The sequence below is a fragment of the Bufo bufo genome, chromosome 2, assembly GCF_905171765.1.
Source record: "Bufo bufo chromosome 2, aBufBuf1.1, whole genome shotgun sequence".
NCBI lineage: Eukaryota > Metazoa > Chordata > Amphibia > Anura > Bufonidae > Bufo > Bufo bufo.
The window spans coordinates 550447074-550464386 of record NC_053390.1 but is presented as its reverse complement, the minus strand read 5'-3'; the positions used below and the strand labels follow the sequence as shown (position 1 = coordinate 550464386).

The following is a 17313-nucleotide window of genomic DNA, read 5'->3' as shown; positions in this document are numbered from 1 at the left end:
ACCGGAACTCCTAAAAATGCGTTTGCCCTGTGCGATTTAGGATTTAGCGCAGGGCAAAGGAGAGCATCGGAGAATGAACTGCACCGATGCTCAAGTCAGGGGGGCTGCCTGGGTGAAAATAGGGGTATGTCCGGGTTCAACTCTGAACCCGTTCAACTCTGAACCCGGACAACCCCTTTAATTGAAGCGACCTAGATTTCAAAAGCCAATGAGAGTTTCTATGTGGTTCCTACTATCAGGAATACATGTGAGCTGTGGTATATCACTACATGTACATGTCAATATGTCATCAGCATCCTGGTCCCACTGGGACAACGACACGACAGCAGCCTGAGTGTGTGCTGTACGGCAGGGTCACGTGACACCTGCCCGGGCCCTTACACGTCACCGCCACGTCCTCCGCGCAGGCGCCGGCCACCAGTCACTTCCTGGTTTTCATTCCTGAATGCCCACGTCATCACACCTCTACTGTGTGTACACTGGGCGCATCCTCCGCCCCTTCTTCACCCTTCACCCCGCCGCGTCTCCACAGCACCGGGGCCTGCACCCTGCCTGTCCAGTGCTGGGGATCTGCCTCCCCCGAGTCCTTCTTCTCCGGCACGTTCACACCTGACAGCATCCTTCACCATGAATTTCCTAAGGGGAGTGATGGGAGGTCAACAGAGCCCTGGGGTGCAGCCGTCCGGAGCCGAGACTGTGAGTGACAGCAGCCCCTGCCTGCTTCTAATACATATAGCACAGTGACGTCACGGGCATGGGTCCGATCGGGTCATGTCGGCAGGTAGACAGCAACTTGGAAGCGGTGATCTCATTCTGTGGGGGTTCATGAATCATCCATGGACATGGCAGATCGCTCCCCAAATAATACTGACCAGACATCTCCTAAAAGAGGAGCCACAAAGGGCAGGCAACGGAATCAGTGGTGCCCTGTCTGTATCTGATGAGAGTAATACTGCTGTGGTGTGGCAGCGTCTATAGTGACATGCTGGAATTTCTAGGAGGCGATGCTCTGCCTGGTGCTGCACCCCTTCACGTCTGGTCCTTTTACATGGACCAGTAATCAGGACTATTTCAGTAGAGACGCTGGGTCCTGATAATTAGCTGGTGTAAAAGGTGTCCGTGATCACCCAATGAACAAGCCTACAGTCTTTCACCCAGCACCTAGAATCCTCGTTCCCGCGCAGCGGGTGGTGCTGTGTGAACAGGGATCTGCTGCTTCTTTTCTATGGGCATGAGCGATCACTGGAGTCCTTGCTCGTCCCCATACATCGGAGGTGATTGCTTCATCTCTGCTGACCATCAGGCAATTATCGGCAGCATCTGGTTCGTTCCCGATAATTGCCTGAAACATCGGTCCATGTAAGAGGACCTTTACAGCCTGTGCCCTGAGTGAACGAAGCAGTTTTCTATTACTGACTACTGCGGATTCTCTGCAGTGGAATTACGTGCCGAAAATCTGCAGGCAAAGTGGAGGAGATGACAAATCTTATCAACACGTTGCTGAAACCTGCAGCGGGAACTGGTTTTCAATTCACACCGTGTTTTCAATGTATTCTGCGGGTTTTAGTTCTACCCACGATCCTCTGCGGAAAATCCAGCCATCATGTGTCTCCATATCATGAGGGCTCATGCACACAAGCGTATTTTCTTTCCGTGTCTGTTCCTTTTTTTTTTTTGCAGACCATATACAGAACAAAAAAAAAAAACTGAAGTTACTCCGTGTGCATTCCGTTTCCATATGTCCGTATTACTGTTCAGCCAAAAAATAGAACATGTCCTATTACGGACAAGGATAGGACTGTTCTATGAAGGGTCAGCTGTTCCGTTCCGCAAAATATGGAATGCACACGGACGTCATGCTTGTTTTTTGCGGACCGCAAAATACATACGGTCGTGTGCATGAGCCCTAAGTGTCTTGTCCACCCGGGGCCCTTGCTCCTCCAGTGATCTGCTCACTGCTAGGGAAGCCATAAAGAAAATATTGTCCTGGATAGGCTTTTGGAAGCCGCTGGGATCAGCTGTCATTGTCGCTGGAGTCCGCTGGTGACATACCGCGCAGTGGTTGTGAGATAGGGAACTCCATTTCCGTGATAAAAGCACAGTAGGGAAGTGAATAGAGTTTCATAAACCCCATTCACTGCATACAAACCTGCAGTAGATTGTAGGCACCTTGCAGATTGTCGTATTCTCAGCGTGCCGTATATGATGTGGATTTTCAACCCAGATAGTAACGCAGTGTAACGCAGATTTCATTGAGGATTTTGGTGTGGATTTGTAGGCTGTTTCAACGGTGTGACACTTATACCGTGTGTGAACATAGCCTAAACTGATGAAATGTAGTTTTAGGGCTCATGCACACGACTGCACATACGGTCTGTAAGCGGGCCATATGTCCCAGAGCGGCATGCATCGTGCACACGGGAGCGCATAGCATCATAGGTTACTATGATACTGTGCTCATCGGGCCGCCCGCGGGACTACTGTCCTGCACTATGATGCTATGCGCTCCCGTGTGCACGATGCATGCCGCTCTGGGACATATGGCCCCCTTACAGACCGTATGTGCAGTCGTGTGACCTGGGGTGCACCCAATAGCAGGCCGTGACTGGGACGGGCCTCCCTAGCATCGCAGGTAACGCTAGGGAGGCTCGTTCTCGTCCTGGCCTGCTATTGGCTGCTTCCCCCTGTCGCCGTATGTTTTAATCCTCGCTACAGGGAGATGCAGTGGCGGTTGTATGGGGATCAGGAGCGACGTGGGTGCCGGGGTGCAGGTAACACTAGGGAGGCTCGTTCCCGTCGCGGCCTGCAATTGGCTGCTTCCCCCCCCCCCCGTCGCCGTATGTTTTAATCCTCACAACAGGGAGATAAAGTGGCGGTTGTGTGGGGATCAGGAGCGACATGTGTGTCGGGGAGCAGGTAAGTATGATGTATATGAGGAGCCCAGGCATTGGGGGGCATGTTTTAGGCTTTGGATAACACCTTAGACAGGGGCCATCTCTACAAGGCTCATATGCCCTTACGTAGCATATAGAAGTGAGACGTCATTTAATGCGCTGGGGTAATGGTGACATCACTTGTACTATACCTTTGCGTGTGCCTAGCTTAGTTGATAAGATACCATCAGAATGTTTATAAGAAAAACGTCCAAAAAAAGCGGACTGAGGAGCACAGGATACCACGGAGTTGCTTTATTCGTGTAACGTGTTTTGAAAGCACGCTGCTTTCTTCATCAGACACCCTGAAAGCATAGCAGGGATCACAATTTATACAGGTTCAGGCTACATACAAAACCCGGAGAACTGGAGAAGGTATAAAAATACAATATGTGTTAAAAATTAGTGTCCGTAACCAGTAGGTCCAATTGACGAGCCTGGAGGAGCGGCTTCTGGTGGCCTCAGGAATCTGTTCCAGGATTATTGGTCTCAATGAGGTGGAATCTTTAATCTTTGCGGAACAGGAGCAGACCAATTCATTTAAATGGGGCCACCAAAAATGCGGACAGCACACCAGCACACCATGTGTTGTCCGCATCCATAGTTCAGTTCCGCGGCCCCGCAAAAAAGATAGAGCATGTCCTATTCTTGTCCGGAGCCACGGACAAGAATAGGCATTTCAATCACCGGGCCGGCCATGGGCGGTCCGCAAAATGCAGAACGCACATGGCCGGTGTCCGTCTTTTGCGCATCCCCGAAACACTTGCAGACGTGTGAATGGACCTTTACTGCAATGATGGTTAACCTCAATTTCATGGGATGGAAGATCTGCTCGACATACTCCAATCCGCAGGGACACAAGAGGAGGTAGATGACATTTATGATGAGATTTATCCAAGCTGGTGTAAAGTAGAACTGGCTTAGTTGCCCATAGCAACCAATCGGATTCCTCATTCCATTTTCCAAAGGAGCTCTGAAAAATGAAAGGTGATTGGTTGCTATGGGCAACTAAACCAGCTTTCCTTTACAGCACTTTTGATAAATCTTCCTCAATGTGTGAGTGTTGTGTGTGTGTTTTTTTTTTTTTGTTTGTTTTTTAGTTACCTTTATTGACAACATCACCTGGAGACAGGCAACCATGTAAATAGTCCTACTTCTTCGTCCCATGGATGTGCCCGGTGTCATGTAACACTGATGCTAACTGAGTGCCTGGGTCATGTGACTTACGCCAGATTTAGCTTTATTTGGTTATACATTACACTGGACTGATCCATAGGATATCCCATTCTGATGTGCAGATAGTGGTCAACTACGCAGATCTAAGTAAGGTAGGTGAGCAGAATTAGAAATGCACATGTATTAGAAACGTGTACGATTTGGGTCCTTGTCTGCTTAGCATTTTTTTTGCTGATTGCACACGGACCCATTCATTTCTATGGGTGTGCATCTGTGTGGCTGTACCGCAAATTATAGAACGTGTCCTGTTCTTGTCCGTTTGGCTGAAAGAATAGCAAATTGCGGCATACACACGGTCGGTATCCATATGTTGCTGATCTGTTTGCAGACTGCAACATGGATAGTCTTATGCATGAGGCTTGCAGTGTGTGCTATGTTCATACTACAGTTTTTACAGTACATTATACTGTTCTTTTTTTTTTTTTTTACAAGAAAACGCCAATTCCATTAGACTATTCTGTTGGGAAATGCCACCAGTTGGCACGAATGAGCTTCTCTATAAAGAGATTATTTTGGCTGGCACGTTAAAATAATAAACTTATACTTACTGGCCCGATCCCGTCCACTCCAACATGGTCTTTCAAGTCCTCCTGGCCAGGATTTGTTTACATGACTGCAGCAGAGACATGTCTGTATACAGCACGTGACCACTGCAACCAGTCACTGGCATCAGTTGTCTTGTACCTTCTACTGCCCAGGGAAATGATAGACTGCAGCAGTTACATGTGGTATACTGGCACGTCATCGCTGCATCAGTTACATGTGGTATACTGGCACGTCATCGCTGCAGCAGTTACATGTGGTATACTGGCACGTCATCGCTGCAGCTGTTACATGTGGTATACTGGCACGTCATCGCTGCAGCTGTTACATGTGGTATACTGGCACGTCATCGCTGCAGCAGTTACATGTGGTATACTGGCACGTCATCACTGCAGCAGCGCTGGAGCAGAGGGAGCTTTGCTGGACGAAAACGCATCAACAGTTGTGCAGCGAAAATGTCCTATACGTCTTGGACATGACTGGCGCGGTCAATTACTCGCCCAGTGGTCGCGTGTTGTACATGTAAGCATCAGTACTGAGGCATTTGGTTACACCATGCACATTACATGATTGCTGCAGGCCTGGAGGAGACCACCAGACCCTCAGCACTGGAGTGTCAGGGGCTTGAATGGGTAATTTATTTTTCATTTCATACTCTTAGGCCCCTTTCACTCGAGCGAGTATTCCGCGCGGATGCGATGCGGGAGGGGAACGCATTGCACCCGCACTGAATACCGACCCATTCATTTCTATGGGGCTGTTCACATGAGCGGTGATTTTCACGCATCACTTGTGCATTGCGTGAAAATCGCAGCATGCTCTTCTTTGTGCGTTTTTCACGTAACGCAGGCCCCATAGAAATGAATGGGGTTGCGTGAAAATCGCAAGCATCCGCAAGCAAGTGCGGATGCGGTGCGATTTTCACGCACGGTTGCTAGGAGACGATCGGGATGGAGACCCGATCATTATTATTTTTACTTATAACATGGTTATAAGGGAAAATAATAGCATTCTGAATACAGAATGCACAGTAAAACATCGCTGGAGGGGTTAAAAAAAAAAAAAAAAAAAATTTAACTCACCTTAGTCCACTTGATCGCGGCCCGGCATCTCCTTCTGTCTCCTTTGCTGAACAGGACCTGTGGTGAGCATTTTACAGGTAAAGGACCTTTGGTGACGTCACTCCGATCATCACATGATACATCACATGATCTTTTACCATGGTGATGGATCATGTGATGACCGGAATGACGTCACCAAAGGTCCTGTTGCTGCACAGAGATCAGATGAAGACAGAAGGAGATGCCGGGCATCGCGATCAAGTGGACTAAGGTGAGTTAAATTATATATATATTTTTTTTTAACCCCTCCAGCGCTATTTTACTATGCATTCTGTATTCATAATGCTATTATTTTCCCTTATAACCATGTTATAAGGGGAAATAATACAATCTACAGAACACCGATCCCAAGCCCGAACTTCTGTGAAGAAGTTCGGGTTTGGGTACCAAACACGCGCAATTTTTCTCACGCGAGTGCAAAACACATTACAATGTTTTGCACTCGTGCGGAAAAATCGCGGGTGTTCCTGCAACGCACCCGCACATTTTCCCGCAACGCCCATGAGAAAGAGGCCTTAGGCTTCTTAAAATCCTGGTCAACCTCTCCTGTGGGAGATACAGAGACATCCAAGAGCACTTACTTTATTCCATCCATGATATTTTGATGAGTGACCCTCTCGTGAAAGTTTGGTTGCAACTTTCATGTTCCTGAAGGATGGTAAAAGAAAAAAGTTGTGCATCTTTGAGCTTTCAAGCTTTTCATGGCTGGCAACTGTTCCTGGCAGCTGATCTAGCAGCTGTCACATGCCAATGGTCCTATATATATAAATTACTGAACATGGGGGGGCCTTGTGATGAAAGAGCTCATCCTCAAGATTGTCCAGGTTCATGGAATGTAAAGGGCAAGTATGGTAACAAAGTATTGAGAGGATGAAAGTGACCACAACGTGGAGAGTCTTGTCAGAGTAAAGGCCCATTGATGATTGGGGATCAGGTCTACCTACGATTGTTTGTTCCCAATCTTTGCCCCGTGTAAGCATGCCCAGTGGTCAGCAAATACTTGTGGACTGATTGAACTAATGCAAACTATATACGTTAAACCGTGACAATGGAACCAGACAACGCTCCTGATCAAGCTTCAATGAAGATCAGGCAAGTACTTACCTGCCAGATTCTGTGCCGCCACTCCAGTTCTCCCGGCTGGGCTCTATTTAGCCAGTTGCAGTGGTGATGTGATGTCGACAAGAGCCAGCCTCAGTGGTGCACTCCCAAGAGGCCAGTGATTGGCTGCGGCGGTCACGCGTTGTTGACATCACATCACCCTGCAGCCAGCTAAATAAAGCCTGGCTGGCTGGATCTTGCAGGTAGGTACTTATCCGTTCTTCATTGCAGCTTCATTTGGAGGGTAGACCAGTTGCAAGATTAATACGCTTGTTTGTACCCATACATGATAATGTTGATTTCTTTCTTTTAAATGGAGCTTAGGCTACTTTCACATTAGTGTTAGCAGGGTCCGGCTACAGTTTTTGTCCGTTTGTTGTGCTGCGGCCGGACCTCCGGCCCGTCCACATTATAGTGAATGGGGCCAGAGCAGACTTCCGATGGCACACATGGGCTAGCGCTTATACGGATCTGGCAGGCTGTTCCCTTGCCAGAACAGCCTGCTGGACCCTTACTAACGCTGATGTGAAAGTAGCCTTAAACCAGTGAACATCGGTCGACTGTATTGTGGGTCAGCACGGTGTGAAAGGACGCTAAATGGTCTCAAATATAATAGGTTGTAGAGTTTCCCAAGACTGACCAAATCAGGAGAGGTGACTTGAATTACAGGGGCAAGATATCAAAAAATAGAAAAAGGGAAGGTGGAACAAGTAAAGTCACCTCATGTTTTTTTTTTTTATTTCCAGCAGGGAATCTGTTTTAAAAGAAACTGGGTCTATTGCAAAAATGTATGCAAACCTAATATAATTTTTTTTTTGGATGGATTAATTCTTTACATTTTCCAGAAACAAGGAAAACATAGGAAAAAATGTGGATTTTTGTTGTCATTGGTTGAGTTTTTCGGTGTGTCATTGGGAGGCACGGAAAAAAAGACCTGTTATTGGATAGCAAAAAAGTATGGTGTTTGTATGCAATCCGTCATTTACTTTTAAGAATTCGTCTAAGGGTCCATTCACACATCCATGTGTGTTTTGCGGATCTGCAAATCACGGACACCGGCAATGTGTGTTCCGCATTTTGCGGACCGCACATTGCTGGCAGTAATGGAACATGCCTATTCTTGTCCGCGATTGCGGGCAAGAATAGGGCATGTTCTATTTTTTTGGGGGGAACGGAAATGCGAACTCGGAAGTGCAGGTCCGCTGTGCGGCCCCATAGAAATGAATGGGTCCGCAATTCCGTTCCGCAATTGCGGATGTGTGAATGGAGCCTAAACCCTTTTTTAAACTGTCCACTGTTCCTGCTGTGACCACGTCCTGAGGAAGTCTATTCCACAGATTCATGTATGGCCCATTTATATACTTGTATAGGTTAATCATGTCCCCCCTTAGACGTCTCTTTTAATCTTTCTTCATAATACGAGTGTATTACTGTAGTGCAGTGGCGGCATGAAGCGCACAGGGCGTCATAGCAACCAATGACGTTGTGCGCTCCTGCTCTCAACAGGAATCCCGCCCGGCATACCACGGACCGCTCTTGGCCGCGGAACACGGCCGTGTGCATGAGGCCTTTACTAAGACCCTCCAGGTCCCTTATCAGTTTAGTCGCTCTCCTCTGTACTTTTTCCAGCTGCAGTGCATCCTTTCTATGTACTGGTGCCTAGAACTGGACTGCGTATTTCAGATGAGGCCGCACCAGCGCTTTGTAAAGTGGTAATATTACATCCCTGCCCCGCGAGTCCATGACTAGTTTAATGCATGACAATATCCTGGTGGTCTTAGAAGCAGCTGATTGACATTGTATGCTGTAATTTAATCTACGATCTACGAGGACACCCAAATCCTTCTCTATAAGAGACTCTCCCAGTGCTACATCACCTAGGACATATAAAGCACAGAGATTATTACTACCAAGATGCATAACTTTACATTTATCCACATTGAACCTCATTTGCCAAGTTGATGCCCAATCACTCAGTGTCCAAGGTGTAGTTTATGGACATCTTCTCTAGACTGTACAGTTCTACATACTGTGCAGCAAGGGTTTGGGCCTTAGCGAAAAGGGATGGAGTTTTTATATGAAAGAGGGCTGGCCTATGATATGCCATTTTTCGCCAAATTATGTCACAGTTCTGGCAGAAAAATCTCTTGAAATAAGCCAACCGATAGTTGGTATTGAGTCAGAGAAAAGTATCTATCCCTGCACCACATCATCCAGCCTGATCCACTGTGATAAATGTGGTGCAGGTCTACACAGCCTAGATAGGATTGGTAAATCGAGTTATTTTTTTTTCTTTAGAAATATGTTAATTATCCCCCGTCTTCCCTTTCCAGATCCAAAAGCTTTGTGACAGAGTTGCTTCATCGACCTTACTTGACGACCGAAGAGATGCCGTACGAGCCCTCAAATCCTTGTCCAAGGTCTGTTACTGACTGAGCGCGTGGATTTATTTGGTTGTGCGCTGGTTTCTATACAGATAGAAAATCTCACAATGTAAATTATTGCATTCACACTGCATTTGAAGTGTCCATCTATGGTTTACATTGGTTTTCCTGACGTTTACCTCTCAAGAATGTCTTCAAAGGGTGTCAGTGCATAGGTGAACAGTGGCATCCGTCAGCTGTAGGCACTTAGTGGCCCCCAGAGACCAACGGAACACTCTTGTAGCCTCTATTGGTTGAGTGAGGGCCTGTGGATATGTTTGATATACATGCCTGGAGCTTTCCCGATGCTTACGCCTAAGGCTACTTTCACACTACTTTCATGGACGGATCCGTTCAGATAATACAAACGTCTGCATTCGTTCAGAACGGATCCGTTTGTATTATCTTTAACATAGCCAAGACGGATCCGTCTTGAACACCATTGAAAGTCAATTGAGGACGGATCCGTTTTCTATTGTGCCAGATTGTGTCAGTGAAAACGGACCCGTCCCCATTGACTTACATTGTGATCCGTTTGGCTCTGTTTCATCAGACGGACACCAAAACCCTGCAAGCAGTGTTTTGGTGGCTGTCCCCAAAGCGTAATGGAGGAGGAACTAATAGAAGCGGAACGGAGACTGAACTGATGCAAACTGATGTATTCTGAGCGGATCCTTTTCCATTCAGAATGCAAACTGATCCATTTTGGACCGCTTGTTAGAGAAAGCCAAAACGCGAGGGTAACAGTAGACTCATGTACACTGCAGTGTGAATGCGCCTTTGCAATGTTTGACACATTTAGGGTACTTTCACACTAGCGTTTTTCTTTTCCGGCGCTGAGTTCCGTCCTAGGGACTCAAATCCGGAAAAGAACTGATCAGTTTTATCCCCATGCATTCTGAATGGAGAGTCAGTCCTTCAGGATGCATCAGGATGTCTTCAGTTCAGTCTTTTTGACTGATCAGGCTTTTCAGAAAAACGTAGCATGCAGTATTTTTACCTCCGGCCAAAAAGCCTGAACACTTTGACTGAACGCCGGATCAGGCCTTTTTCCCATTGACTTGCATTAACGCCGGATCTGGCACTGTGTGTTCAGTCAAAACGGATCCGGCTTTTGCATGTTAAACCCGAAAAATGTGAAAAAAAAGTTAAAGTCCCTAAATGGCGGATCCGTTTTTTCCAATGCATTTTTTCATTGTGATCAAAATCCTGATCAGGATTCAAATGTAATCCGTTTTCACACGTTTTTCCGGATCCGGCGGGCAGTTCCGGTGTCGGAATTGAACGCCGGATTAAAACAACGCTAGTGTGAAAGTAGCCTTACAGATAAGGGCAGCTTTATCAAAATTGTCTAATCCAATCAGAGCTCTGCTTTCAACTGTTGTTAAGGGCAACCAAGACAGTTTTTCTTTTTGACAGTCTTGATGAACAAGGCCCATTGTTCAAAGACAACCCAAAAAAAATTTAAAATCTGTGTTCCTTTCTTTGAGCAGAAATATCGTCTTGAAGTGGGCACTCAGGCCATGGACCATCTGCTGAACGTATTACAGACTGACCGGTAAGAGACACTTCTTCCAATGCTTTGGAGAGTTGAGAAAAGACCTAGGTCCATCAAGTTCAAGCTTTTGGTGGCATTTCTTCTAATGTAGAAATTATCAAGTGACTTCTTGGTCCCCGTGGGCTACACCATGTACTTTTATGCGCTCACAGGGGGAAGTCAGGTGTGTGCAGGGTAACCCCCTAGGACACGTCTTCTTGGGCTGAAGTGTTGATCTATCAATCAGTAGCTATAGCTGAGGGTGCAGGATTGTTGCTGATGTAACACAAGATGTGTTGAGTCACTTTCTGTTAGCTCCACTCTAGATCTCTGCTCTTTTCCATTGTATTTGATCTCAGAAATGTAGCTGATATGCTTTCAGGCCATTTGAACATTCAGTTTTGCTATAACAGTAATTATTGAAACACCCAACAATCCAACTATTGTTCATACCCAACATGGTCTTCCCCCAATCACTAGTAGAGGCCACTATGTTCTGATTGACTAATGTTCTGTCCAATTGGCCCATTTTCAGTGAGTAAAAAAAACAAGTTTTAACTCTGTGGGATAACCACTTTAAAGGGGTCAGTCCTGGTCAACATCTAAGTCTACATTCACACGAAAAATGGCCACACGTCCATTTTGAAAGCAAAGGTAGTCTATGGGGTTATTCACACAGCGGTTTCTATGACAGCTAGTAAATAACGGAAGCTAAAAAATAGAACATGTTCTATCTACCGTTTCCTGTGACCAACAGCCCCCATACAATTGAAGGGGACTGTTTTTAACGTCCGTTTCTCAAAAAGGCATCAGTGGGGGAAATAAAGTCTGTTAAAAGCTGACTGTCTGTTGACATTTTTTTCACCGTCATGTGAATGTACCCTAAGTTCAGTGAAATATCTACCTGTCCATGTGTGACTTCTGTTCTCCCATGGAGAGAAGAGTGGATCCTTGAGAGAGGAAAGTATAAAGCCAAGACTTCTTATTCACCTCTCTTTGGGACCCAGCTGCATAGATGGAAAAATGACACCAAAACAATGTGAGCAAGGCCTTACATGTGAAGAGGATTATCTGATCAGATTGCATGTTATCTTTCAGTGCTGATTCAGAAATTATTGGCTATGCTCTGGATACTCTATACAACGTCATATCCAATGATGTGGAAGAGGCAGGTAAGTCATGGGTCTCGCCTACATCATCTATATAACTCACTTTTCATTAGTAGTTATGGTTTTGAGTTAAGGTTTCTCAAATAACACTACCATCATCCACAGAAATGATTTTAAATTATTTTTTTTTACATTATTTATCTAACAGAAAGCGCCTGTCTGTCATAGAGCCAGAAGTTTTTTTCCTACATTGATGGCTTTGTATACATTATGCCTATCTTATTCTTTCTTACACGTTCAATAGCTCTCCTGGCTTCGACTTGGCCGAATATTTATTTGTATTGTATGGGAGGACCAGATAAAGCCTCTTCTAGACCATTCCGGTGGTGGCTTATCTCACAGGAGAGCAAAAGGATCAGGGAAAATATTCATTTCACCCAATCCTGGTCTCCCCCAATATCTGTTGGAGGAGAGTTGAGAGCTCCTCGAGACACGTTAGTGTAACCAGCAAATGTATAATGTGTATGGCCAGCTCTACACTAGTAGAGTGGTGCTGAAAAGTTTGTGAACCCTTCAGAATTTTCTAAATATGATCTAAAACTACATCAGATTTTTCCACAAGTCCTAATAGTAGATAAAGATAACCAAATCCAACAAATAAGTCAAAAATATTAGACTTGGTCCAGTATCACGCCTATGAACGGAGTCTGAACTTGGGCTGAAACATGTAACTGACGTCTGGCTCTAAATAGGTTAAATCTTTACTTTTCTTTCTAGGCACCTCTGTTCACGCTACAGTTAGTGCCTATCCTGTATGAAGTGCTGTAGTCTGATTCTTTTTGTGATATGTCTGAGGAACCAAGACCTCAGCTGCTGTGCTCCCTATAATCTAATATTGTATGGGCTTGGAATATGCTGCTGATTTCACTTGCATACCTCAGGATATATAATAGATGGAAGTCCCCTTGCTGGAGTCCTCACTCGTTGGGAAAATGATGGTGACTTGTTCCCTGATTTGCCTTTGAGTGGGACAGAACGTGCGTAGTAGAGAAGAAGCGGAGGAGAGTCAGCAGGCTGAGCAGGTATCTCCGCATAGACCATGTTGGAGTGGACCCTGCCCATGCTGACTTTTCCCCATTTTCTTCCCATTGTTTCTTGGCTTAGGGACACAAATCCTAACGTTTCCAATAGGTGGAGGCCTTAGACAGTGATTCGTCTTAAGGAACTGCAGCAGGGTAGAGTCTTTAGTGAGTTCTTTTAGCACAAAGTGCATCTTTTAAGGCCTATAATTTATATTAAGGCGTAATAGGACAAGGGAAGAGGATACATCCTACCATGTACAGGTCACAGTGGTCAACTGGTAGAAGATGCTACATGGAGAATTCCCTTGTCAGTCCTGACGCCCAGGAAATGCCCATAGATGCAGCCAATAATTTATATTAGTTTTTGATTGATGTTAATATTCAGGAATTGGCCATTTACGTCCTACTACTCTGATTTTGCTCCCTTATGTTTCCCCCACCACTCCTGTACCAAATTATTCATGCAGTTGATCGATTCCCTTCATGGAGCCTCCTTCCCAGAAATACAGGTGAACTACCACCTAAGAACACATTGCTTCTGGCAAACAGACAGGCTGCTTCTGTTGGTGACCTCACACGCATGCCCACCGCTACGGCACCATGGCTGACATTGATTTGTCGCAGTTAATATTATCGCAGTGTGTGGTATATGATAAAATGTTGCTTTATTAACATGGCATGCTACAGTCACCACTGGATGTGTTAAATTGTTAATTGTAGCCTTCCTGTTTTGTAAACTTATCATCTTTCTTTCTTTCATGTCTTTGCAGCCGAATCTGAAGGTAAAATTTAGTGTCTGCATGGTGTTGTAGTCCTCACCCTGCTTTTCCTCTAACCACCCTGGTGTTGGTTTAGCTTTGTCTTGTGTTACTCTTCCACTTCCATGTAGACCCTTACTGAACTAATCCATTAAAAAACCAAAACCTTTTAAAGGGATTCTGTCACCTCTTTTTACCCTATAGAGCTGCGGACATGCACGGCTAGATCGCTGCTAGCATGTCCGCAATATACCGGTCCCATATAGCTGTGTCCTTTTATTGTGTTTAAAAAATAATTTTATAGATATGTAAATTACCCTGGTAAGGAGCTCAACAGGCTGTAGGAACCTTCTTGGAGCCCAGCCACGCCCCCTGCGTCCTCCGAATCTCCTTCTTGCTCACATTTAGATCGCCGTAATCTCGCGATGCGCAGTGCCGGTATAGTGTTCCTTCCCTGTGCTGGCATCAGCCTCAGGGAAGAAACTGCGCATCGCGAGATCACGGCAATCTAACTGTGAAGAAAGGAGGAGACTCGGAGGATGCAGGCGGTGCTGGGCTCTTTCACAGGGGGCGTGGCTGGGCACCAAGAAGGTTAGTACAGCCCCTTGGGCACCTTACCAGGGTCATTTACATATATATATATATATATATATATCATTTTTTAAGCACAATAAAAGCACACAGCCCTATAGGACCGGTATATTGCCGACATGCTAGCGGCGATCTAGCAGCTCTATAAGCTAAAACGAGGTGACAGAATCCCTTTAAGCCTCATTGCAATGTAGATTTGAGAATGATGGACTGCCAGGCACAAAGGACCACATCAACTGTCATGCGATCAATAGATTCTTTTTATTGCATTTTGTTTGCAATAAAAAGAATCCATTGATCGCACTACAGTTCATGTGGTCCTTTGCGCCTGGCAGTCCATCATTCTCAACTCTACATATCACCTTGGAAGACTGGGCACCTATCCTTGAAGTTCGTGTGACTGCGGCTGCATCCCATACAACTTTTTGCGATTCTGATACGAGCACAACTTCTAGATATGAGCCTCCAATTTACAGGGGTCTGATGTACACTACTCACCCCACGGTATGCTGCTTATTTCTGTTTTAACCCTAACAGATACTTCCTGACCTCCGGTTGGGATCATTGCAATGTATAGCTGTTATCTGAGGCCATTTATTGTTCTTGGTGAACTTGTGCGCCGACCATTGGATAGCGGCTGTGCTTGGTATTGCAGCTCAGCTATATTCACTTGAATGGGACTGAGCTACACCTAGACCATGTGACAGATGAACGTGACGTCACTGGCCTAGGAAGAGACCAGAGTGCCACAGCCTCGTCAAACAGGTGATTGGCGGGGTGTGATGGAAGTTGGACCCCTATCGATGTGATAATGACGAAAATCTCCTTTAGGTGAATGCAATACCAGACACTGCTTGTGGACATGAGTGGCACTTTTTATGAGAAAAAAAAAAAGCAGACCTTTCTTTCTAATCTTAAAAGGGGTTTTCTGGGAGTTTACTACTGATGAACTATCCACAGGATTGACAATGTATTATATAGAGCAGCACAACAGTACCTTTGCGTGGAACTTTAGGAATGCATCAGCCAATCCAAGGCCCCACCAGATCCATAGGGGTCAATGTGACTAATATTTAAAATGAAGGTGATGGCAGCATCTCCAATCCAACAAGGTTTATTCACAAGTGGTGCATGAGACGGTACAAAAGGTCCAAAAACAGTAACGTTTCGGCTACATAGTAGCCTTTTTCAAGCTTGATGATGGCAAAAGGCAATGGCATGGGGCTGGGGGACATGGATGATGGCAAATGGCATGGGGCTGATGGCGCTGGCTGGGGGACATGGATGGTGATGGCCAAGTCATTGGTATACATACAGAAGAAAATAATATATCGCGATATATCGTTATATCGTACATGCTTCAAATTATATTGCGATATAGATTTTAGGCCATATCGCCCAGCTCTACTGGGAGCTAAAACTGTGTCTGTCTACTTCCCAAAACCATGTGAGGAAGAAGAGAAGCACAATGTATAGGAGACTTGGTGCTTTTACAAAATAAGTACAATAAAAAAAAAAAAATGCAGACACTTATCTCCAGTCCAGGCATTATCCCATGCATTCCATTTCTAAATATCAGATTTAAATGAAACCAAATGTCTCTGGGTGAAGTTTTACCTTTTATTGAATGCCCCTCTATCTTGTCAACCCATCAGCGCCACAGTTCCAGGGGGGCTTGTTCTGCTGCTTGTTAAGTCCTGTTACCTTCACTAACTAACATAGAACACACTTCACTTCTGTGACAAGCAGAGAAGATGGGAATTATTTTGCGGGTGCTAGTTCGTCTCTGCTTGTCAGGGAAGCAGAGTATGTTACTGTGTCTGGTCGCTTGACAAGCAGAGAAGCCAAAGACTATTGCATAGCACAGTAAAACAATACTGTAATCTTCACACAGAGCTTTTTTATAGTGTGTACACTGATAAAATTCACATGCTGGTGTGTGATGTCATCGAATATGTCAATTCATTTTGGGGGATAACCTCTCAAAGGTATTTTCTAGGAGAAGAATAATGTATTTATAGAACCACTAACGTTTCTTGTGTGAAATACCAAGATCTGCCATTTTCCTCCTAATACTTTTCCTGATTCATTTGACAGAAGAGAACCAGCAAGTTCAGACAGATGATCTGGGAGTCCAGTTCACAGAAATGTTCATCAAACAGGAGAACGTCACAATGATACTGTCTATTTTAGAGGTTAGTCTTCGTAAAGAGAAATTTGAAATCTAGTTATATCCGTAGCTAAAGCCTAAGTCGCCACTAAATGTTATTTTATGCTACTTGGTCAGGCCTCAGTTCATAAGTTTTCTATCCAGGTTGGTTATTCTGCCCAGGTTAGATCTCGGCTCTTAATCTTTCGCATGATGTGAATGAAAGTGACTAGTGTTCTGAACACTACAATCTGGGATCTATGTTAGCAATGGTGGTCAATAGATCTCAATTCATCATGTCCGAGACATACAAACTCCCCGCAGCTGTTCTCTCCACTGTCCATAACATTCTTTACTGCCTGCATTGCCTCCTTATCATTGTATTATTAAATTATAATGCAGCATTCATAATCCCAGTCAGCTTTAACTGGATAAGTGCCACCTACTGTAAATATTCACGTCTAAAGCCCACCCCATGGTACATTTTGAGTGTGCACCATAGCCAGCTGCCCAAGCAATTCGTGGCCGAGTGTCATGTCCTCTGCTGGCAAGGACTGGGGAGGAAAAAATCACGGAAAATAATGCACTAACACAATAGATGCAAACATTATATATAAACTGAGCCCTCATTCTGATATGATAAAATCTGAGACTCTCTGCCAATATATTTTGATCAAAACATATCTGAACCCGCCTACCTGCGCCAAGGTGGTCTCAGTCAGGCACGCTA

General features: G+C 45.2%; 1 protein-coding gene across 4 annotated transcripts in view; it reads left to right on the top strand.

Annotated features, from left to right (window-relative positions):
* The first annotated feature begins 458 nt into the window (after positions 1 to 458).
* The window catches only part of USO1 (USO1 vesicle transport factor), an 81340-nt gene continuing 64485 nt past the window's right edge, over positions 459 to 17313 (top strand). For 2 of the 4 annotated variants that reach the window (XM_040418102.1, XM_040418104.1), the window contains exons 1-6: positions 459 to 696; positions 9268 to 9354; positions 10851 to 10915; positions 11993 to 12066; positions 13856 to 13867; positions 16532 to 16629. In XM_040418102.1, coding sequence (XP_040274036.1) covers positions 628 to 696; positions 9268 to 9354; positions 10851 to 10915; positions 11993 to 12066; positions 13856 to 13867; positions 16532 to 16629 — 405 coding nt within the window. In that variant the 5' untranslated portion in view covers positions 459 to 627. The remainder of the gene's footprint in view (positions 697 to 9267; positions 9355 to 10850; positions 10916 to 11992; positions 12067 to 13855; positions 13868 to 16531; positions 16630 to 17313) is intronic. The other 2 variants (XM_040418103.1, XM_040418105.1) reach the window with 1 other exon arrangement.